Source organism: Cornus florida, unplaced genomic scaffold (genome assembly GCF_030987335.1).
Source record: "Cornus florida cultivar Cherokee Brave unplaced genomic scaffold, ASM3098733v1 CherokeeBrave_3.0.0_Hap2_Chr06, whole genome shotgun sequence".
Classification (NCBI taxonomy): Eukaryota; Viridiplantae; Streptophyta; class Magnoliopsida; order Cornales; family Cornaceae; genus Cornus; species Cornus florida.
Genome location: NW_026775576.1, coordinates 80,798,488 through 80,823,422, shown reverse-complemented (window position 1 = coordinate 80,823,422; position 24,935 = coordinate 80,798,488). Strand labels below are relative to the sequence as shown.

The 24,935-nt window shown below is 36.2% G+C and overlaps 1 protein-coding gene across 3 annotated transcripts; it reads left to right on the top strand.

Annotated features, from left to right (window-relative positions):
• The first annotated feature begins 638 nt into the window (after positions 1–638).
• On the top strand, positions 639–11,149 carry LOC132312289 (desmethyl-deoxy-podophyllotoxin synthase-like). 3 transcript variants are annotated; one of them, XM_059810595.1, is made up of 4 exons: positions 639–803; positions 2,056–2,103; positions 9,032–10,046; positions 10,339–11,149. In XM_059810595.1, exons 3-4 carry the CDS (start codon positions 9,159–9,161, stop codon positions 10,957–10,959), a joined length of 1,509 nt encoding a protein of 502 aa, XP_059666578.1. In that variant the 5' UTR covers positions 639–803; positions 2,056–2,103; positions 9,032–9,158; the 3' UTR covers positions 10,960–11,149. The 3 variants fall into 3 exon arrangements, with proteins under 3 accessions (XP_059666578.1, XP_059666579.1, XP_059666577.1); XM_059810596.1 differs by having other exon boundaries at positions 2,056–2,122; XM_059810594.1 differs by lacking the exon at positions 2,056–2,103.
• The last annotated feature ends 13,786 nt before the right edge of the window (positions 11,150–24,935 follow it).

Genomic DNA, 24,935 nt, shown 5'->3' with positions numbered 1-24,935 from the left:
AAGAATATCTTCTTTTTCATACAATATATTCATGAAATTAAATAAAAAATATCTTTTTTCATGCAATATATTCATGAAAAATTAAGAAAATACTTTAATTGTTTAAAAATTTTCTACTCAATATTTTTATTTAAATAATTAATTTTAAAAAGTAAAAGTAAATTTATGCAAATTCAATGAAGAATATGTCATCAAATTAAAATGAATTTTTTTTCATAATTTATTTTAATTAAAATAATGGATTAAGTGTAATTCAATAATAAAAAAATGATATTGTGTTCATTTAATAAAAAGAGTCCTGACCCATTTATCAACAAAATATGATAGTATTATGCACAAAATATATTTCAAAAAATTTATTTAAAAATTTAAACATAATTCAGGAGATTTTTTTTTTTTGCCACTTTACTCGTAATTTTATTTCTTTACAACAATTACGAAACCACATGCCAATGAAGTTGTGGAATACCATTGACAAAAAATTCAGTTGGAGGCTGATTTAAATTTTTTTTTTAATTATTTAAAAAAGACAGAAAAAGAAAAAAAAACAAGCAAGTTGTCCAAGGTCCCCCATCTAAGAGTCATACATTGGACTGTGGACTAACAGAGTCATACATTGAACATGGACTAATTTGTCTTGCAAACTTTTTATGTCTTTGTATTGTCATCCAACCAAAAAAAAAAAAAACCAAACACACTACAATTTGTCTAAACTTTCACTATAAGTACAGGGCAAAGTTCTCTCTACATTCAGTGTTCCAATCTACACTGAAGACACTCGTTACAATTTTATCTCCAACACTGTAAGTCTCTCTCTCTCCCTCGTAATTTTTATTTTATTTTATTATTATTATTTTTTTAAAAGTTAAGCAAAGAAAAAAAGGTAAAGATTATGAATATATTAACAGTAGAAAATTTACAGCCACAAGAGAGGAATTGCCCAAATAGAGAGGGCCAACCCATGATACAATAACCCAGACCATTAAACCAAGGTTTAATACAAAAGAAATTCAGACCCAAACTAGGAACAATTCAAAAATCCATTGTGTGTGTATATATATATATATATATATATATATATATATTTGTATATTTTATTATTATCGGAAAAAAACACACTACCATAAACTGGAGACCGAGAAACGAAAATTATCACACCCTCACAAGATAGTAATACTTTTCTCCACTCCTTTAGATCAGATTTTCTTGATATAATTGGTTCCGTGATCTTTTATAATATTACTATTAAAAAATTTAAAATATAACATTTTATTTTATTTTTTTATATTGACCATCTTGTCATGTTTTTATTTATTTGTAGTTACCATCATGTTGTATCAGCGGTAAATTCATCCTTAAATTTTAAAAAGCATAAACATTAGAACGGAATCAAATTGAGAATCAATCCAAATTGTAAAAGAGATGACTTATATTGGTTTTGTAATTTGGTCCACCAGGGGCGGATCAAGCATATGTCTAGGTGGTGGCACTTGCCATGGTCTGGCCCCTCCTTATATAATATATATGACTTTTAAAATTATTTTTACATATATATAGAAATTTGTATATTATACCTCCTAAAAATATTAAATTCTAACAATTCTCTTAACTTTTTATTTTATTTTATTATTATTATTTTTTTATTTTTTAAAATTCTATCATTTTTCTTTTCCTATTATTTTTTCTTTATTTATTTTTTTCCTTCTTCTACTTCCTAAACTTCCTTGATTTTTTTTGGGTCCGCCCAATTCCAAATGTAGGGGAAAAGTTTCTAGGTCTGAGCTCCATTTATTCTTTATATTTTATTTCTTTTCATTTCATCTCTAACACGACCGATAAAACAAGGGAAAATTACATATAAATGGAGTCAAAGTTTCATATTTACTTAGAGGCTGAGTCAAAGTTTCATATTTCTCTAAAATGGATTGCTGAGGTGGCACATGATTTTTTACTGTTTAGAAATTGTGGTGCCTAAAATACCCTTCCTCGAAGGTACTACTTTTTCTTCGAAGGTACTACTTTTTTGAACTGAAGGTACTACTTTTTGGCGTCCAGGTACCATGTTTTTTAAACACCCGCGAAGGTACTACTTTTTCTTCGAAGGTACTTTTTTGAACTGAAGGTACTACTTTTTTGCACTGAAGGTACTACTTTTTTGTTAGAGAAGGGCATTTTAGGCACCACAATTTTCTAAACAGTAAAAAAACATGTGCCACCTCAGTAATCCATTTTAGAGAAATATGGAACTTTGACTCAGTCTCTAAGTAAATATGGAACTTTGACTCCATTTATATGTAATTTTCCCATAAAACAATCCGATATCTTTCAAGTTTGGACTCAAATTTTAGTATCTATTTGATCCAGTAAATAATGCCGTCAGTGTTTTGTATTGTTTAGAGAAAAAACTGAAAATCAAAATAGAGAGTGAGAGAGAGAGTGTGTACTGGGATTGAACCGCAAAGTGAGAGAGAGTGTCCTGGGATTGACTCGCAAAGTGAGAGGAGAGAGAATTTTGTTTTTGGACTGCTTCTTTGGTCATGACTCGTGACCGGCAATAGCAATGGTCATTTTCATTTAAGCCTTCCCAGAATGTCAACTTCAATCCAACAATTATTTGAGGACCATGCACCTCCAGCTAATTTTATCAAGGGTAAAATATACAAACATTTCCGAGGTTTGGTATAAGGATAGACAGATACAAGTTAGCCTATTTTTGGACAATTATATTCCCTTGTTAGAAATTTGATCCAAACAGCCCCTTAAATTTGGTAAAAAGTCAAGATTGCCCTTTAATATTTTATTAATTTAAATTATAAATATCAAAACTTTTAAATGACTCTTTTATCCTTATACACTTACTACACCTATACATATATCTATATGTATATTGTAAACCTATCAAACCCAGACCCAAAACTTCGGCCATGACACCACCTCCACATGACACCATTTTCGGTGTGAAACGGACAAATCAAGGATTGACAGAGACGTACTCCCCACATCGGCTTCTTTGATTCTTGACGACGGCAGAGAGTTGATGTTTGAGCGTAGAGCGAAGCTTTGAGTCTAGAGTGATTGCTGAAGAAAGAGGGGCGTTTGGCTTGACTCTACAATTGGTTCCGTCATCATCAGATCTGGATGATGCGGATAGAGGATAAAATCGGTGGTTCTGCCGCCAATAAGGGTTGTTGTGAGCTGTGTGTGTGAGAGAGAGCTTATAGATGTGGTCGTTGTTGGTAGGAGGTGAAGTCGAAGCAAGGGTTAACAAAGGTGGCTCCGGTCGGTTTCTATGGCCGAGAAATTGAGGTGGTTAGCACCGACGGCAGATGGTGAGCACCATAACCTCGTCTGCAACTTACGAGGGTTTCATGAAGGAGGTGGTGAACCTTAGCGGCAGACGGTGAGCTCCGAAAAAATATCGCTGAAGAAAGAGCGCGTGAAGGTGTGATGATGATGCGCCTGAAGGGTGAACCCCGACGGCTGAGGTGTGATGTTGTGGCGACAACGGCGGAGGCGGAGGTGTGATGATGGCGGTGGTGGCGGTTTTGATGGTCAACATAGTGTGTGTATATATACACATACACAGAGAGAAAGGGAAATTGGGTTCTTTACACTGTTAGGATTGTTTGGGTTTGGGTTTAATCCAAGGGTATTTAAGTAAATTAAAATGTCAATTTTATATCAAAGGGTATTAAAGTCAATTTATCATTGTCGGGGTCTCTTTGTCCATTTTATCAAATTTGAAGGGGTGTGATTGTCCAAAAATGGGCCAACTTGTATCTATCTGTCCTTATGCCAAACCTCAAAGGGTGTCATTGTACTTTACCCTTTTATCAATTAATGTTTGATGCATGTAAGATAGAAACTGCAGCGGTTACATTATATATAGTACACAAATAATATATATAGTAGTGATCTCTTACTCTTCATAGAATAAAAAAATTCTTCTACACGATTTACAGTGATCATTATTCGAGTAAATTCAATAGTCACATTTTAAACCCACCTATATACTTTTCTTTTAATACAAAATTACTATTACTATTTTTAGTTTTCATATTTAATATTTATCAATATAATTAAAAATAAAATCTCAAATTTTTTATTCACTTGATCAACTTAAAGTACCATGTGATTTTTGCATAACATTTCACCCATAATCTTTTTTAAAGAAAATAATACTTTAAATGATGTATCTGACCGTTTATTTTAGCAGAAGCAATGTGGCGTGTCCAGCTAGACTACTTTCCTCTCTTCCTCTTTCCTCTTTTTCTTTTTCTATTTCTTTTTCTATTTCTTTTTCTCTTACTAATATCTCACGCATTCTAAAGAAACAAGAAATGGTGAACGATCTGGTTGGTGTTGCCGGCGGTTGCAGAGTTCAATTTGGGTCTCTCTCTTAGTCTCTTTCTCTTTCTCACAAGATGAAGACCCATTTTTCCGTACAAAGCAAAGAAGGGTAGATTGGAACCGGAGAGGGAAATAGGCAAGAAGTGGTGAACGGTGGATCCGAGAAAAGCGAACGGAGAGGTAAAAAAAGAAGTCGTCGGAGCATAGGAGGGCCGCCGGTTGGGTAGCTAATGAAAACAAGGATGGGTTGTTATTGTGTGAAGAGAGAAAATGATTTTAATTGATAAGAATTAATTGCAGTAGATGAAATATTGAAACAGAGAAGAGAAAAGAAGAAAACAGAAGGAATACAACACTTAAAATTTTCAGACAACCAGCATATACATGGACTACAGCTCTACCTTCCTATATTCATCTTGTCTTCCGATTTTCAAAGTACTCTTTACTAGGACTCTACACATACAAAGACTATCAAATCATCATTAATGGTCTGATGTACAACACACAATTTATTCAACATTTAGCCTACAAAGTCTTCTTTACTGTTCAACTCAAACATGGACTTTGAACTTCTAATTTTGCACTAATCAATAACAACCATCATTCATTGTAGACTTTTTATTTCTCATTTCAACATTTTAACATGGGTTCGGTGTTAATATGGAGATTGCCGGACAGATATAGGTTTTGCCGAGGCTTGAGAGCTTGCGCCGCTACTTGAGGGCTCGTCGGATTGAGCTTAGTCGTGGTTGTTTCGAGCTACGCGGTTGGGTCAGTTGAAATTAGGTCCGGTGTTGCTCTGCTCTGATTGTGATCTGCTTGAACTTCCTCTCTCGTCTTCGTTTAAGCTTTTCCGGTTGTCAATGGAGCATACACTGTTGGTCAATATATACGTATACATATTCAGGCCATAGACACCATGAATTCAAACTTGTTTCACCGCCGAACACTTTGCTGTCGCCTTCATACCGCCGTCCGCCGTTCTATTCATCCATGTTCGCTGCCAATTCTGTTATTTTTATTCTTGTTCGCCGGTTCTGTCCATCCGAGCTTCTCGCTATTCAGACCTTTATCTGTGAGTAGCAGCGGAATGTATACTGGAAAGTTTTAAGTTTTGTCTGTGTCCTTAACTACTTTACTTATTTTATATTTTAGCAATTAAATAGTTAATCATATGCAGATAAAATAAAGTTGTCCTTAACTACTTTACTTATTTTATATTTTAGCAATTAAATAGTTAATCATATGCAGATAAAATAAAGTAAAATATAAAGTTAGAGATGACACCAGGATTTTAGCGAGAAAATCCTAATTAATAAAATACGTCAACTGCTATGGGAAAAACTTTGTGGACTTGTGCAGTCCAAAGTAAACCAATCCACTATGCTTGGAATAAAGTATACTGAACTTTGACTCTGGCTCACACCCTATCGTTCTACACCACACCAACCACTGATGATCCTCTGGCTTTGCGACTCCTTGTCCAATAGCAACTTGATCTTAGGCTTATATTTGATATTTGTAAAAGAGTAACAGGTAGATCAGACAGCACTCCGTGAATGCTCCAACCCTTCCAAAGTGTGACTGCGTTTACTTCTGTTCTTTAATTGTCTGAATGATGTAGAAAAATATCTACTTTGTCTGATTGATGTTAATACAACTGTATGATCACGATCATGATTCAAACACCACAACTCTAGACTCACTAGGTGAATATATGTGGGTTCTAGAAAGACAACAGAAAAATCAATTTTGATTTTCTGAGAGAAATTAACTTCCTAAGGCTTTGAATAATAACTGGCAGTATGTCAAACTTCTTGAACCAATTCAAGGTTGGCACACTTGAATTTCGAATTCCTTCAGCTTTGGTTCATTCTACGGAAATTGTATACTAGCATGGAAAGTGTAGAATGCCCAACCTTGTTTATATTCCTTCCTAATGTAGTGTCCTTACCCTTTTCATCACAAACTCTTCAAGTAAGGTAAGTTTGAACTCCTTCCCAGTTGTGGAATCCCTGTTGAACTTGATGACTTGTAAAATAAGTAATTTAAATTACAACTCAACTTGGACTTGTTATATCTAAGCTCTCTTCTGGGTCTAGCTCATTAATTGAGTATCGAACCCAGAACCATATTTTCTTGCTCGCTGAACAATCCTACAGCCCTCTTCACCGTTGTTCAGTCGCTTCATCGGTCAGTTCAATCTCAACGTTCAGCTTGCCGTTTCTCGTTGTTTCTTGCCGGTAAAACAACTTCGAGACCGGCGAGGGAGGGCCACGGTCGGGGCTTGACGAGAAAGTATTGATGCATCAGGTGTTATAGGTTTGTTGATATGAGGGCACCATTGTCCCTCTGGGTTTGGGTGGTCTTCTCTGAGATTCAGAGAGAGGAGAAAAAGAGAGGAGAGAGGAAAAGATTTCAAAACTTTGACAATTGGACTGCCATGCAATAAGCCACCTAGATTCTGCCTAGGAGATCGGTCTAAATTGTTTATCACGATCCAAAATTTAATAGATTACAATTTAAATTATTATATAATGCTTCTTATCTAAAAATTAAAAATTTAATTTATTTTTCTCTTACTCTTTATCACAAATTGTCTCATCTTCTTATTAGTTTTGTTTTATTTTATTTCAAATTCTAACTAATTGTAAATACATTCCAATTACTAATAATAAGAAAATAAAATAGATCATTTTTTTCGTTTTCACTATCATTATTTTTTTTATTTTTTTGCTACCATTATTTTCATTTTCACTATCATAAAAAAAAAAGGTATAAAAAGATATGTAAAGTTACAACAAAGACATCAAAGAAAATAAAAATTTCGATTAGTGATGGTAAGATGTTCTAGAGGTGAAGCGATTTATATTTTTATTTGTTTGGTATTTACCTTTATTGTTGTAATTAGTGGTATTAGTAAATATTAAATTTAGAAATTAGAAATAGTAATAGTGGTCTTGTATTAAAATGAAAGTATATAGGTGGGTGTGGAATATGACTATTAGATTTAATCTGATGGTTACTATAGAAAGTGCAGAAGAATTTTCTGGCTCCATGGGGAGTAAGAGATCACTACTCTATATATATGTATATATATAGTGCAGAAAACACCCTTCAATTATATTCCGCGTAGCAATTTTATCCCTATTTTAAAATATGTGCAAAAATACTCCATGTGACATAAATTAGTGTTGTAATACCTGTTTTGCCCTTTTACTCTTTTGAAAATGTTTAAGGGGATATATATGTTATTAATCTAATAGTATATGGGTGTTATGTGCACATTATTTTATATATTTTTTAAAAAATATTTTTTTCTTTATATATATCTCTAAACTTTTTTTTTTTTTTTTTAATCTTTCAGAATTTGTAGAACCAGGATTAGAATTTTTTGAGATTTCAATTTATTGTTTTCTACTTTTTTTTATTTTTTTATTTTCGTACCAACACTGATAAACAAAAAAAAAAAAAAAAAGGAAAAAAAAATCTAATATCATTGTGCACTAATTTTCGGAGTTAGGAATAGATTTGTTTTCTTTAGTTTGTATTTTATTTTCGTTTTTCGTTTTTTATTTTTTATTTTTTATTTTTATCTTTACTTTTCTTTTATATTTTAATTTTAATTTTAATTTTTTATTTTTATCTTTACTTGTCCATTGCCGAATTTGCCGGCGACCTCCAATAGTGTCTTTTTCAGTTATTTTACAAAATTATTTATTTTTATATATTTTATAAAAAGGGTTCAGTAAGGGTAATTTAGTCAATTTAGGGTTTAAATTTGTCAGAGGGACTTATTTGTACCAAATTGAAACTTTATAGGTTTGTTTTTTTTTTTTTTTTTTTTTTTTTTTTTTCACGTGAGGGGGTGTAATATGCATCGTAAGCATAAGAATGTTTTCTGCACTTGACCTTATATATATAATAACTTTGGTTGAGAATTGAAATTTCAAATATTTCAAATTTGTATTCCAATTGAATAGTTTATGGAAACAAGAAACTTAGATTTTGGGATTTTGTTCCAAATGATATGCAAGTTTAATCCAAATAGAAAAATTAATTTCAAATAATTAAATTTCAGATCTATTAAGGGCATATAGTGCTATGTGATTGCAGTTGGTAGATTTTACATCTTATATTTGATTTTGGTATCAGAGTGAATTATTCAAAATCTTGATGAATTAGATGATTTATACGTGTTTTATTCATTTAATTTACAAAATCTATAGTAATTCAGGAATTTAGCAAGATCTTCCATGCAAAAGGGCATTTGACTTCCCATGGAATCAAAATTAGTTCATACTTCTTACATGTAATTAACAGACTATTCTCAAAATGCTCCACACGTTTGATTTATTGTTTCTGAATATCTTCCTTGATTCATACCTAACATTTCACTTATTTATATGTGGCAATTAGTGGCACCAACTGTAAGCAACTTTTTCACAAAACAAAGAATATAACAACCACCGCCTAATCTAAGGCGTTGGATCGAGTGTTGAGTCGCCTTGATCCTATGCCTCATAAAGCATAAAGTGTAAGGTGTAAGTTCGACTGTCTTAAATATAAACAATTTCTACAGGTCGTGGTGAAAACCTGAGTTTTACTGTACTTGCTAAAAAAAGGAACCTTGTATTCAAAATAGTGTCTAAAATAGTTTTTTCTTTTTCTTATATTGTAGAAGCAAGTGATACAGAGAGATGTGGATGAAAAGCAATCATTCCACTGAGACAAGTGAACACTCGAATCTACAGAGAGATGTGGATGAAAAGCAATCATTCCACTGAGACAAGTGAACACTCGAATTGATGATGGAGTTCCCATTCATCTCCTTCCCATTTCTTTTCACATTCCTACTGTTTCTGTTCATGGTATTCAAAACCAAGTTCAGTTCATCTCCAAAACTGCCTCCTGGACCATGGAAGTTACCTCTAATAGGAAACATCCACCAATTTGTTGGAACTCTACCCCATCACCGCCTAAGAGATTTGGCCACGAAACACGGACCTCTGATGCACCTGCAACTTGGACAACTTTCAATCGTTGTCATTTCTTCAGCAGAAATTGCAAAAGAGGTGATGAAAACACATGATATCATCTTTGCTAGCAGGCCTTTTAATCTTGCTGTAAGTATCATATCTGAGAAAGACATTGTCCTTGCACCTTATGGGGATTACTGGAGACAACTTCGAAAAATTTGCATACTGGAGCTTTTAAGTTTTAAACGCGTCCAATCATTCCGACCCATCAGGGAAGAAGAGACTTTGAATTTGATCAAATCTATTTCGACAAATACAGGATCCCTCATCAATCTCAGTGAAAAGATTTTCTCGTTGACATACAGTGTCACTGCAAAGGCAGCCATTGGTAAGAAATATCATGGCCAAAAAGAATTCATATCACTTATCAGGCAAGCCACAGTTGTAGCAGGAAGTTTCAAGTTCGCTGATCTCTTTCCTTCAATTAAAGTGCTTCCTTTGATAAATGGGCTGAGACATAGACTTGAGAAGCTTCATCAAAACCTTGATAGGGCATTAACCAACATCATTGATGACCATAAAGTTAGCAAGGTGGCAACACAGATCGGTGATGGTGAAGCTGTTCATGAAGACCTGGTTGATATTCTTCTAAAACTTCAGGAGAAGGGTAACCTTGAGATCCCCTTAACTACGTCAATCATCAAGTCAGTTCTCTTGGTTAGTACATTTAATTTCTGCTTCTGCCAAAATCAATGAATTAATTTTTACCTCAGCCGAGCCAAAGTCCAAAACCCTTTTTACGCAATAAAATTCAGTTTCAAACATTTTCAATATACATACATGTAATGCTAGTCCAACACCAAAAGTGGCTAATGCCCAAAATTGCATCTTTTCAGGCCAAGCTCTTAGATAGCATAATAGGACTCTATCAATATATAAGTCATGATATTAATGACATTGGTCTATATATATTCTCTATTCTTTCAACTCAATTTTAAAGCTCTTTCAGGACATGTTTGCTGGCGGGATTGAAACATCATCTACAACTTTAATTTGGGCAATGTCAGAAATGTTGAAAAATTCAAGAATTATCGAAAAGGCACAAGCTGAGGTAAGACATGTTTCATGCAAAAAAGAAAATATTCTTACTGAAGATGACATCCATGAATTGAGTTACTTAAAGTTAGTTATCAAAGAAACTCTCAGAGTACACCCTCCTCTCCCTTTATTAATTCCAAGAGAGAGTAGAGAGAGATGTGAAATCAACGGATATGAAATACCTGCGAAAACTCAAATCCTTGTCAATGTATGGGCAATTGGTAGGGATCCTAAAAATTGGAGTGATCCAGAGAGATTTCATCCAGAGAGATTCCTTGACACTTCAATTGATTACAAGGGGACTCATTTTCAATTTACACCATTTGGTGCTGGAAGGAGAATATGTCCTGGCATATCATTCGCGCTAGCTAATGTTGAGCTTGCACTTGCTAATTTATTGTATCACTTTGACTGGAAACTTGGAGAGAAGCAAGGAGATCTAGACATGACTGAGGCCTTTGGTGCAGCAGTTAGCAAGAAAAGAGATCTGTGTGTGATTCCTATTGCCTACCATCTTTCAGCTAGTGAATAAGATGTTAAGACAGGAAAACATTATTGAATTTTCAGTTTTAGTGTGAGCTTGTAAGGTTAATTAAGTTTTATGTATATTAATAATGTAATAGTATGTTAGAATATGTATAACTGTATTGTAGAAAGGTAAAATAAAAACAAATATTATGTGTGCTTTCATAGAAAATTGAAAAAAGAGTACACTTCACTTATTGGAGTTTTTACAGCAAAGTATTAAAGCGTTTTGATTTCAAAAGCTTAGCTCTTTGATTAAGTTCAAGAGACCTAAAAAAAAAAAAGAAAAAAAAAAAGGCAAAACAAAAAGCATCCATCATACAAGATCCATAAGCTCTTCTTATTGATCATTGCATTTAAATGGATTTGGAGATTTGTCAATGTAGATTAATTGAAAATAATCTTATCTTATGCTTTATACATAGAGTTCTGACTTTTTGTCAACTGATTGCTGAGTAGTTTATGGTCTATTCTATTTTAGTTTTAGTAACAAAAATCATCATTATTTTATTGCAGTTACAGTCTATGGGTGGTCCCAATTCTCAACAGCAAAATTTGGTAGAGCTCTAGGTTTAAAGGTGGCTATAAAATATTGTTGTTCTCGTTTTGACAAAAACACCTAAATAAAAGAGCATAATGGTTCACATCATTTCTAAATTTGGGAATATTGAGATGTGCAGTTTACTGTAAGTAGTTAAATATTGACATCTTGGTTGGACCTTTTGAGTGACTTGTCTATTTCAAAAAAAACGTAAATTTCTATATTTTGAATCAAATAATTACTAAAGTGTTTTTTTATGAAGTTAACCAAACACGATCTTAATATATATGAATTCGATTGAGTTGGATTATTTAAGTATCAAATTAATCAAGGATTGAATTAGCAAAGTTAAAAGTACACAAATATTAAAATTGGTGTTTCTTAACAAAATTTATAGCCTATTGAACACTCAACTTGCCTCAATTATTTATTCAACAATTATTATGCAGAGTGGAAAGTCCAAGGACGCCATTTCTTTTTCATTGTCTTTGTCTACGTAAATGTTTGTAATTATTATGCAGAGTGAAAAATGAATGAGAAGAAAGAAGAACGAAAAATGAATGAGAGGAAAGGACGAAGTATGAATAATAAATAGGATGGATCAGTCATTCTTTTTATTTTACAAATTTTAATGTGAAAAGATACCTGAAATTATCATAAAAAAATTAAAATTATAAAATTATGATAAATATAATTTAAAATTATATATATATATATTTTCCTTAACGAATACAGTAAGCTATTCGTTTCTTTTCTTTTCTTCCATTAGTGCTTAACGTAACAAAACATTGGTGCTTAATGTAATTTAATGAATGCCTTGTTGACCCACCAATTATGGAAAAATAAAAAATAAAAAATTGGAGGAAAAAATAAATTGTTACTTTCATCTGAATACTAACATTTGTTACTGTTAGGAAAAAAATAATTTTTCTTTTTTTTTTCCTTAACCTACTCACTGATGAGAAGGTACTCTTCTTGATCATAGTCTAATTACAAATATACCCATCGTCTTAAATTACAGAATAAAAAAATAATAAATAAAGAAAATAAAGAGGGTGGGTGAATGTAGAATGTGATTTATCCATAAATAAGTTTTCCTCACATGTTATATTTTTTAATTTTGTAATTAAAAATGATTGTACATTTGTGAATGGACTACATCAAGATAGCACCTAAGGAAAAAAGAAAAAACGGATGGAGATGAAAGTTTGTGTTTAGTACGTCTTTTGGATAATTTAGGAGAGAAAGAAATGGCTTTAATGATGATGATAATTATTATTATAATAATAAGAATATTTTAAGTGTGGTATTTCCTTTACCTTTTAAAGTGTCCAAAGTGGATGTGTGAGTTTCTTGTCAATAAAAAAAGAAAAAGAAAAAAAGACTAATACGTATTTATTCTATAATCAATTAATGAAGAACAATGTTGTCTTTGGGAGCTCGCGTCTTGGCATTTGCAAATCCTAATATTAATAATGAAATTTTTTGAAGAGCATCACCCTGCATTTTTAATTTTAGTTGAGTTTTGCACTTATAAGACCCTTAATTGATCCAATTAAGGCCACTACTGATACAAGAAAGCAAACTATGCTAAAAATAAGAAGAACAATCCACTTTCTTGTCCAAGCCACTATCTTCTTTTGCACAAAGTACATTTCCACCGGGAAATATATAGCCTTTGCCAAAAGTTAAGAGCCCCCAACACACCCAAAACTTGGTTGAAGAAAGGGAAGATCATGGAAATTTCAGTCGTTGATGTGAGTCGTATGCAGCGGAAAATGCTTAGAAAGTTTTGTTTGTTTTAAAACAGATCTGTATCGTTACCAACTTTACTTATTTTAACAACTTTACTTATTTTAACAATTAAACAATTAATCACATGCAGATAAAATAAAGCAAAGTATAAAGTTAGAGACGATACCAGGATTTTAGCCAGGAAATTGTAATACCCCTAGTTTTAAAAAGGATATAATTGAAATTTTTATTATTTATTTTTATTGATTTTAGTTGTTTACGTGGCTATGCGGTTTGATACTTTTATGATATATGTGTAATTGAATTAATTGTTTAATTTTGTGTGTGTTTAAGTGTTGTGTTTACATTAAGTGTAGAAGGAAATTATTTGTTATTTGATTTTGGTGTGACTTTTATTTTATTTTATTATGTTTTATTTTTAGTTTAAATTGATGGATTTGGATCGTAGTAATGGACCAACAGGGAGTCTCATGGACTATTTGAATAGAGGTTGCAGATGGATACGAGTAATTCCCATATATGGTTGGTGGTATATATATATATATATACTCGCATATATATATTGGCGAATATAGATTGTTATTATTGTTGTTATTTATTTTAATGGTGATAATAATAATATTATGTTACTAGGTTATATATATATATATATTAATGAGAAATTATATGTATATAATTGGTTAAAACGTATAGGCCAGTTTATATTGATGTAATTGTACTTTTATTTTATTTTTCTTTTCTTTTATAATTAGCCGACTTAGTATTGGATTGGAGTTAGGGTTTTATTTAACCTATATAAATATATACGATGGTCTGCAATAGGGTTTGAAAAACCCTTATAGCAGCAGTAAGGGGCGGAAGGATACAGAGAGTTTTTAGAGAGAAACTGTGATACCCCTCGGATCCGAGACACGGGTTGATCAGGCCCAGGCCCAAACCCGAGGGAATATCAAACAATTAAAGTATTTTAAAACGAACACAGATGACAAAAAGAACAATAAAGACAGAATAAAACTGAAAGAAACATTAATTATAAAATCCTCCATGTATAACTGAAAATTGAAACTCCAATCCTCCAAAACTTCAAAGTTACAACTTGGGAATCCACTGATGGAGCCCTAACTAAAAGTTCAACTGAGAATGAAACCGAAAATAGATAATACTAAAAATATCGAGAGAAGTCCTACGTAATTAGATGAAAGTGAGACTGTCCTCGACAAGCACGATCAAGCTCTAAGGCTGGAACCGTCCTGTACCTGAAAAGAATAATAAAGGAGTGGGTCAGACCCACGAGTAAGTTCTAATCTAACTGCAATCCATACAGTGACCCGATACGCAGATACACCGTAGACACCTCACAATATCTATCTAGTCCATACGTATAAATATATCCACACTAAGGGACATTCACTAGTCTATAATAGGGGTCTCAACCTGAATAGAAGGAAACATGCGAATACGCACCCAAAGGTGGGCATGAGTACCTAGACCTAACAGGGTACACCTCAACCTATTATAACCAGCTACGCATTCACTGCATATACGCACCCTAACCAACAAGTCTGAGACTCAAGCTCAACTCGTGGTACCATAAACATATATATAAAATCCGTCCAAATCCAGGGTAAGCAGTTCAACTATTTATTAAACTGACCTACAATAAACCAACGAGTTGGTCACTCAACTTATTCAGTTGATATGACGTAACTACCATCCGTTAATCCAGGAAGTCATCCAACTTGGTTACAGTTGATCTGACTTAACCACAATTAGGATTCGATATCTTTCAATCCATTCCATTAATCCATTAGGTTAGGTCTTAGCGTTTTGAAGCTAAACCATCCCTAGTATGCCACCGTCCCATACCGGTGCATATAACCCTCCATATCAATGCCAATTACAATATAGAAATCATAATTTAGTAAATTACATTCCAAAACATTATCCAAATAATTGCAGGAAGATATTTGATGTTCTAGCAATTAAAAATCCAAACGATAATCCATATCATTGCAGAAAGTATTTACTATTTCAACAATTAGCCTCCAAAGCATGCATAGGTCAACTTCAATACATCAATGACCCTATAATGTATTTAGAACAATTTATAAACATATTAGATCCCACTGGAATGCTCAAAAATAAGCTTGAGCAATTAAGTCTTCTTCCATTCCTTAATCGTGTACAATGTGCATAAATTTTATACAGTTTGTTCCGTTAACTTAGAGGTAAAATTTAATCAATTAAAAGTTCTATTTAGACCCAAAATTAACTTCTTAATCACTATGGCAAGTCCCAATATTTTTTTTTTTAAGTTCAAACACACAACAGCTTCAAACAGTGCATTAAACACCTTCCGGAAGCAAACTGAGCGAGAACAGGTTATGAACAAAGGGGGAGCCGGCTCCAATTTTTATTGGAGCCTGCTCTACTTGGGTAGAGCCGGCTCTACACTTCCTAGAGCCAGCTCTACACTAGGGGGGAGCCGGCTCCCTCCTCCATGGAGCCGGCTCTCTCCCTCTATGCGAGCCGTCTGTCCCTCTGTGACTTCTGCGACCTTCTTCTTCAACGCCGGTCGCTTCCCATCCATTTTATTTAGTTTTAGACTATTCCCAAGGGTCCTAACTATGTCCAGTATAATCCCCATAGAGTGTTTACAACAGTTGAAATCAAAAACAAAAACTACAAATTCCACAGACAAATCACGCTTAAGAAAACAACTACTGTAATGAACGTTAAAGAACCATCACCGAATTTATTCAAGGCAAAGATAAGGTTAAATTGACATATAAAAACATGCTTAATTCAATTATTGATCCATTAGAACCCTAGAGTATATCTAGGTGCACAGAACACAGGCCAACGGGAAGGAGGAAGAAAAGAACTTGCCTGAAGTTTTGGACTCAAAACTTGTCGCCGTCTTCCCAACGTCCGGTGCAACACTGTCTAGCCTCCTAATACCTCCTTGGTCCTCTCTGTACACTTCCTCTTAAGCCTCACTCTGTTTTCCCCACAACTGCTCTCTGTTTCCCTCTCTGTATCTTTGGTACGTGAATAGGGTTTTTTTTTTTCCAACCCTTGATACAGAGTAACCATATATATATAGGTGTAAAAACATAAACCCTAATCCGTGTTTAATCAGAGACAGAGCCCTAATTCTAAACCTGGTTGGCCCATGAAACTACCTTTGTTACGGCTTACCCAAATGTGAAATTTCCGACCCCAAGGTTAACTGTAACTAAACACAGCATTAAATAAAAAACAATTAAATAATTAAATCCGCTTAACTAATTAATTCCAATTAAAAACCCAATTAAATAATTAAAAACACTTAATTCAATTTAAAACACATGACACATAGGTAAACAACAATTAAACCAAATAATCACATAAAACAATTTAATTCAAATTTCAAATAACCAATTAAATAAAAATGCGATAAAGATAATAAAATAAATTAAAAGGCAATACAATAAATATGTTGAAAATGCCGAGACTATCCTTTTTAAAATTAGGGGTATTACATTCTTCCCTCCTAACAAAAGGAATTCCGTCCTCGGAATTCGCTCTGACTTATTCAAATATTTCAGGAAACTGCGAGCGAATGACATCCTCCCGTTCCCAAGTAGACTCAGCCTCATTGTGATGACTCCACTGCACACGAACCAAAGGGATAACCTTATTGCGAAGGATTTGATCCCGACGGTCAACAATACGACATGGTGGCTCCAAATAAGTTGCATCCGGCTGCAACTCAATCTCCCCAACATCTATATGCTGATACCGATCCTCATCGCGCAGAAATTTCCGCAACATGGACACATGGAATACGTTGTGTACGCGATCCAAATTATCCGGCAGTGCCAACCGATAAGCAACAGCTCCAACCCGATCCGTAATCATGAATGGACCGACAAACCGCGGAGACAACTTCCCTTTCTTCCCAAAGCGCATAACACCCTTCATAGGAGATACTTTAAGAAGAACCTGATCCCCAACCTGAAACTCCAAAGCACGAGTGCGATGATCAGCATAGCTCTTCTGCCTACTTTGGGCAGTACGCATGCGATCTCGAAAAGAGCAATCTTTTCAGAGGTATCCTTGATGAACTCAGGACCTAAGAATCGATTCTCTCCAACCTCCATCCAACAAACAGGTGATCGACACGGTCGACCGTATAACGCCTCAAAAGGTGCCATCCCAATAGTCTTCTGGAAACTATTGTTATAAGCAAACTCCACAAGTGGCAAATAGTCCTCCCGGTGGCCCTTGAAATCCAGAACACACGACCGAAGCATATCTTCCATAATCTGATTCACCCTCTCAGTCTGTCCGTCAGTCTGAGGATAATAAGCAGTACTAAGGTATAACTCCGTACCTAAAGCCTGCTGAAAACTCTTCCAAAATCCAGATACAAAGCTCGAATCCCTATCCGATATAATAGACAATGGAATGCCATGTAGCTTCACAATCTCTGAAATGTAAAGCCTCGCCAACTGCTCCGAAGTGTAGTCAGTGCAAATAGGCAAGAAATGAGCTGACTTGGTCAACCTATCCACAATGACCCATATGGAATTATGCCCCTTGAAAGAATTTGGCAACCCTTCCACAAAATCCATAGATATGCTCTTCCATTTCCACTCTGGAATTGGTAGTGACTGTAGAGCTCCTGGCGGCCTCTGATGATCAATCTTAACCATCTGACAAGTACTACACTGAGAAACAAAAAGAGCAATGTCCCTCTTCATACCTGCCCACCAAAACTGCCGCTTCATATCTTGATACATCTTATCGCCTCCTGGATGAACAGAGAACTCAGAGTGATGAGTCTCAGTCATCACATCCTTCCTCAAATTATCAGCAGAAGGTACCACTAGCCGTCCCTTGTACCTTAAACCTCCATCAGCCCCAACATAGTAGAATGGAACCTCTCCGGAAGCTATCTCTGTGACCTTGTCGACACATTGCTGATCAGTGAGTTGTGCTTGTAAAACCTTGCGAATGATGGAAGGTGTAACTACCATGCAAGCCATAAAAGCATCTGACAACTCATCTACATTTTTCAAAGCATTCCACTCAGTAGTGAATAGAGCAGAAAGACTACCAACAGGTCGGCGACTGAGTGCATCCGCCACCACATTCGCTTTCCCTGGATGGTACTGTATAGAAAAATGATAGTCTTTTACAAACTCCAACCATCTGCGCTGTCTCATATTCAGCTCCCGCTGAGTGAACAAGTACTGCAAACTCTTGTGATCACTGAATAATCTGAAGGACTCACCCAACAGATAATGCCTCCAAATACGCAAGGCAAAGACCACTGCTGCCAATTCCAAATCATGTGTTGGATAATTAAGCTCATGAGGCTTAAGTTTCCGAGATCCATAAGAAATCGGTCGCCCCTCCTGCATCAATACACATCCAAGACCCTGCAACGATGCATCCGTGTAAACGAGATACTCTATCCCGCTCTGCGGAGTAGCCAGAACCGGTGCAGAAGTCAGCTTCCTTTTCAGCTCATCAAAAGCTCGCTGACAGTGTTCATCCCACACGAACTGTACACCCTTCTTGGTCAGATGAGTGAGTGGTCTTGCTATCTTGGAGAACCCCTGGATGAATCTCCTGTAATATCCTGCCAGGCCGAGAAAACTCCGAATCTCAGTAGGTGATGTAGGCTGTCCCCACTCAACCACCGCTGAAACCTTGGCCGGATTCACTGCTATCCCCTTTTCTGACACCACGTGACCCAAAAATTTCACCTCCCGCTGCCAAAATTCACACTTCTCGAACTTGGCATATAACTGGTGCTCACGAAGCGTCTGCAAGACTATGCGAAGATGTCTAGCATGATCGTCCTCCGACCGAGAATAGATCAAGATGTCATCAATAAAGACAATAACAAACTGATCCAAATAAGCCCGGAAGACTCTATTCATTAAGTCCATGAACACTGCAGGTGCATTAGTCGTTTCAAATGGCATAACACGAAACTCATAAGAACCATATCTCGTGAGAAACGCTGTCTTAGGAACATCCTGCTCCCTAACCCTCAGCTGATGATACCCAGAACGCAGATCAATCTTGGAGAAGTATGTGGCTCCCCTTAACTGATCAAACAAGTCATCAATCCTGGGCAAAGGATACTTGTTACGAATCGTAACCTTGTTCAACTCCCTGTAATCTATACACAGACGAAGCGAACTATCCTTCTTCTTCACAAACAGAACCGGTGCTCCCCAAGGTGATGTACTCCTACGAATAAAACCCTGGTTGAGTAACTGCTGAATCTTATCCTTCAGCTCTCTCATCTCTACCGGTGCCATTCTATAGGGTGCCCTAGCAATAGGCCCAGTGCCTGGAGCTAAGTCTATCACAAAATCAATCTCGCGACTAGGTGGCAACCCTGGAATCTCCTGAAATACATCCGGGAAATCCTGTACAATTGGTATGTTATCCAATGACACAGTAATCCTCTCATCCTTTTCCTCCTCCACATGGAACAAATAGGTGCTACCGCTTCCTTTAGAACGTGGCATAGCTACTACATACATATCCTGACCAGGTATGGTAAAAATAATAGATTTATCAAAACAATCAACTTGGGCATGGTAGTGAGACAACCAATCCATCCCAAGTATCACATCATAAGTGTGCATGTCCAGGACCAGTAGATTGGCTAGAAACCTGAGTCTGCCAATATCTAGTGTCACAGGCCCATCACTCTCATGTATAATAGCTGTATCACCCAATGGTGTAGAAATACCCTGAGGTCTAGTGCATACCCTCGTCCTCATCCCAGATAAAGCAACAAAAGTCCTAGCTACAAATGAGTGTGTAGCACCCGTATCAAATAAAACACGTCCAGGTAAACCATGAATAGGAAACTTACCCTCAATAGTCTGAGGTGCCTGAACATCCTGTGGCTTGGGGTTATACACCCTGCCATAATGCAACTGCTGTGGTGCCTGTCCCTGAGTCTGCGGCGGTGCCGGTAAAGCCAGATGTGTCTGTCCCTGAATCCGTGGAACCTGTGGAGCTGGTAGAGGCACTGGCGCCCTCTGTCCCTGCTGCACATACTGTCCATGTCCCTGTCCCTGTCCTGCTTTAGGACACTGCCTGGTGGTATGACCATACTCTCCACAAGTGTAACAACTACCCTAGAAAGTACCAAATGGCCTCCTCTGTCGGTTAGCCTGTGGCTGACCTTGTCCTGCCTGTGGTCCTTCATTCTGTTGCCTCTGAATAGGTGCCCCATTCCAGTGAGCATCTGAACCACCCTTGTGCTTTTTCCACGGCTGTTGCCCTTGGAACTTGCCTTTGTCATTCTGCCGGTGACCATTGCCGTTCCCCTTTTCAGCTGACTGATTAGTAGAGTCTTTATCACCCCGCTTCTCACCACGAGCCTGTCTGATGTCCACAGTCAACTGATACTGTTGTAGCGCGGCGTCTACCACCTGAGCATAGGTAGTATAGGCTGGACTACCTGTAATAGCTCTCTTGATAGACCACATCAGTCCCTTGACAAAACTGTTGCGCTTTTTCTCCTCTGTATCCACCTCCTCCGGTGCAAAGAGAGACAAGCGTGTGAACTGCTGCTCATACTCTGCCACTGTCATGTTTCCCTGCTGCAGACTTAGAAACTCGGTCTTCATAACTGCCCTAACTGCATAGGGAAAATAATTCTCTTCAAAGCGAGTACTGAACTCATCATAAGTCAATGTCATCCTCTCCTCTGGGGTGGTAACTGACTCCCACCACTGTAGTGCATCCCCAACTAACTTGAAAGTAGTAAGCATCTGCTTCTGAACCTCCGTGCACTGAACCAAATGAAGATGACGCTCAATGTCCTGCTTCCACTGGTGAGCTGCTCTCGCATCGGTGGAGCCTGAGAACACAGGTGGACTCCCCTTTGTGAAAGAGCTCCTAGCCTTTCCCCAAGAATCCGTCTGAACTACTGGTGCTGGTACAGGTGCCTGCTGAACCTGTGGTTGGTTCCGGAGTGCAGCTGTTACCCTAGCCTCTATAGCCCGAGCAACAAGGTCATTGAGGTGTGGAGGAATCTCTGAATCTCTGTCCCGACCCTGAGTCTATTGAACTTCCTCCTGCTCCTCCTGAAACCTTGGCATTTGCTGCTCTTCTTCCATTTGCCGACGTTGCAGACGTTCCTGCTGTCTACGTGCCGCTCTCCTCTGTCGACTGTTCATGTTCTGTCCTCTTCCAGTGTTAACCATGCTGTTAACATAGAAAGACAGACATCAATACAAGTTTAAACGAACCGTAAAAGAATTCAACGAATCCTAAACATGTGCTCTATAAAAAACGCTACGCAGAAGTCTTAATATGAAACGTCCTAAAGACACTTAAACCTGGAGTGCTCTGATACCAACTGTGATACCCCTCGGATCCGAGACACGGGTTGATCAGGCCCAGGCCCAAACCCGAGGGAATATCAAACAATTAAAGTATTTTAAAACGAACACAGATGACAAAAAGAACAATAAAGACAGAATAAAACTGAAAGAAACATTAATTATAAAATCCTCCATGTATAACTGAAAATTGAAACTCCAATCCTCCAAAACTTCAAAGTTACAACTTGGGAATCCACTGATGGACCCCTAACTAAAAGTTCAACTGAGAATGAAACCGAAAATAGATAATACTAAAAACATCGAGAGAAGTCCTACGTAATCAGATGAAAGTGAGACTGTCCTCGACAAGCACGATCAAGCTCTAAGGCTGGAACCGTCCTGTACCTGAAAAGAATAATAAAGGAATGGGTCAGACCCACGAACAAGTTCTAATCTAACTGCAATCCATACAGTGACCCGATACGCAGATACACCGTAGACACCTCACAATATCTATCTAGTCCATACGTATAAATATATCCACACTAAGGGACATTCACTAGTCTATAATAGGGGTCTCAACCGGAATAGAAGGCAACATGCGAATACGCACCCAAAGGTGGGCATGAGTACCTAGACCTGTGATACCCCTCGGATCCGAGACACGCGTTGATCAGGCCCAGGCCCAAACCCGAGGGAATACCAAACAATTAATATTTTATAACGAACACAGAATACAAAATGAATTAAGAAATGAAAGTTTAAAGCTGAAAAGAGAACTAAAAGATAATCCTTAAATAATTAAATACTTAAATTTGATAAACCAAATATCCATAATTTGAACAACTCGGGAATCCATCTCTAGTGGACCCCTAATAAAAATCTCACACTGAATGCAAGTAAAATGAATAAAATCCAAATCCAAGATCTGGAAAGAGACCCTACATCGTCGGTAGAATGGAAGATCGTCTCTGCTCAGCACGAACAAGCTCAAGCCTGGAACTGACGTACACCTGAAAAATAGGAGTAGGTCAGGCCCACGAACAAGTTCTAACCTATTACAATCCAAGCAGAGACTCGATACGCATGTACATACTAAATAGTTCAACAATAACTAATAATCCGTACATAAATATATCCACACTACTGGACTCTCGCTAGGCCATGAAGGGGGTCTCAACCTGGATAGAAGGCATCACACAATACGCACCTGAGTGGGCATGAGTACCTAAACCTAAACAGGGTATACCTCAACCTTCACAGTCAGCTACACATCCAACTGCATATACGCACCCTAACCGTCGACACTGAGACTCAAGCTCATGACACGATAACATAAAAATATATCTAAACTCCGTTCCTAACCATCCACAAGAAATCCAGTAAGTCACTCGGCGTATTCAACCGTACCGACTTATATATATAAGGAGGATTGTATTTTATAACCCGTGCCCTTACTCCAAAATAGGTAGGACTTAGCAATTTGAGCTAATCCAAACCTAGTATGTCACCGTCCCATACCGGTACATACAATCAAATCCGTCCAATAGTTGATAAAGCATCGTTAATAATAACAACAATATCAACAATTCCATACTAAACATAATAGAATGCATTAGCAACCATTCTTAAAAATACCAATAATTGATTCACATTGAAAATATAAATATCAATGTCAACTACTCCTTACTATGCATATTGAAATAGATAATCAACATGCTTATTTACATTCACAGTTGGTAAAATAATGACCATATAAATGTCAATACCAACAGTTCCAAACTAAACATGTTAGAACAGATTAACAAACATGCTTAAGTAAGCCAATTCAGAATCCATAATTTGATCATACAGGGCTTTATTTGTAATTATGACCTATTCCCAATTTCCATAGAATTAACAGAGCTTAAATAGATATTTTTCCACTCAAATCTATAGCATGCAAAATAAATATAAGTAATCTATTATACTTATAGTTCCTGTCCAACAACCTGCCGCACTAACCGTTAAATTTAATCATCAACTAATTTTCAGTGAAATATAAATTTTTAGCATAATTTCTATTTCCATGAACATATAATTCGAGTGGACAAGCTCTCACAGAAAATTTCTAATATAATTAAGAAATTAGAAACTCCAAATCCACACAGTCTACAAGACATTCGTAATTAACTCCATGTAATCCTAATGATTAATGCTTTGTGTCCAATTCTATGTTAATCTGGTCTTTGCATATTTACGTTTACCCTAGACCACTCCTAAACCATCCATTACAGTATTCATTCTCCACTAAAACATATTAAAACAATCACTAGGAAGCCTAATCACTGAAAAATTGGAAAAACAACCAACAGAACCAAAAACCCACGAATAAACAACCTGGAGCCGGCTCCAGAATATTGGAGCCGCCTCCAATGGCCCTGGAGCCGGCTCCTAGACCATTGGAGCCGCCTCCAGTCCAAGGAGAGCCGGCTCCAATCCAATAGGAACCGGCTCTCTCTCTCCTCTTCTTCGTGTTCTCCTCTCCAGTCGCCGTTTACGCCTCCGACATTTCACCGTATAGGTTTTCAGAGAGTTTAACTCAATCCCAGAAGATTCCAACCCTTAATTCAGTCCTTATTATGCTACTAATATGGATTAAACCAAGAATTAAACAAGAAAGTTCAAAGTTTAAACAGTTTACAATTTTAAAGCAAATTCAGTTTCAGTGAAACTCTGAACATGAAACAGCTAACGTTTTTAGTTTTTTTAAACATGTAATTCAACCTGGAACTATTGAGTATGCAAAGAACACGAGTATAAGGGAGAGAGTAAGGTTAGAACTTACCTTTGAGATCTTTGTCCAAAAATCTCTACGCCGTCTTCTACGATTTCCGGCGATTCCTCCTACAACTTCCTCTGTTCCTCGTTTTTAATTCCACAGACGTGTTTTGGTTTTATTATTTTTTTTCCTAAGCAGACTTATCTTATATATTTATAGGCAACCAAAACCCTAAGTCCAATTACATCTAAAGTCTGAAACGCGGCCCATAAACACAACCTAGTTTATAAACCCCGTCGGCGCATTACATTAAACCTAAACAGAACTAAAACCCTAACCACACTTTTATACCTAGTCATAAATTAAAACATGTAATTACTAATTCAATTAAAGAAACAATAAAATTCCAAGTTAACGTAAAACAGAAAATAACATACAATTTACAAAAAATTAAAGCCAAAGAAATAATTAAAACAATTAACTTTTTAATTGCCTTTTTAATTATTTGCTTTTCTTGACTTATTTGCGTTATTTGAATTAATTAGTTGGGTTATTTGTTTTCTTTGGTTTAACTA

Bases quoted from the DNA above. Each gene is read 5' to 3' on its own strand.
- LOC132312289 (XM_059810594.1), top strand. From the start codon at position 9,159: ATGATGGAGTTCCCATTCATCTCCTTCCCATTTCTTTTCACATTCCTA. The intron at 10,047-10,338 runs GTTAGTACATTT...AAGCTCTTTCAG, and splicing joins TCATCAAGTCAGTTCTCTTG to GACATGTTTGCTGGCGGGAT.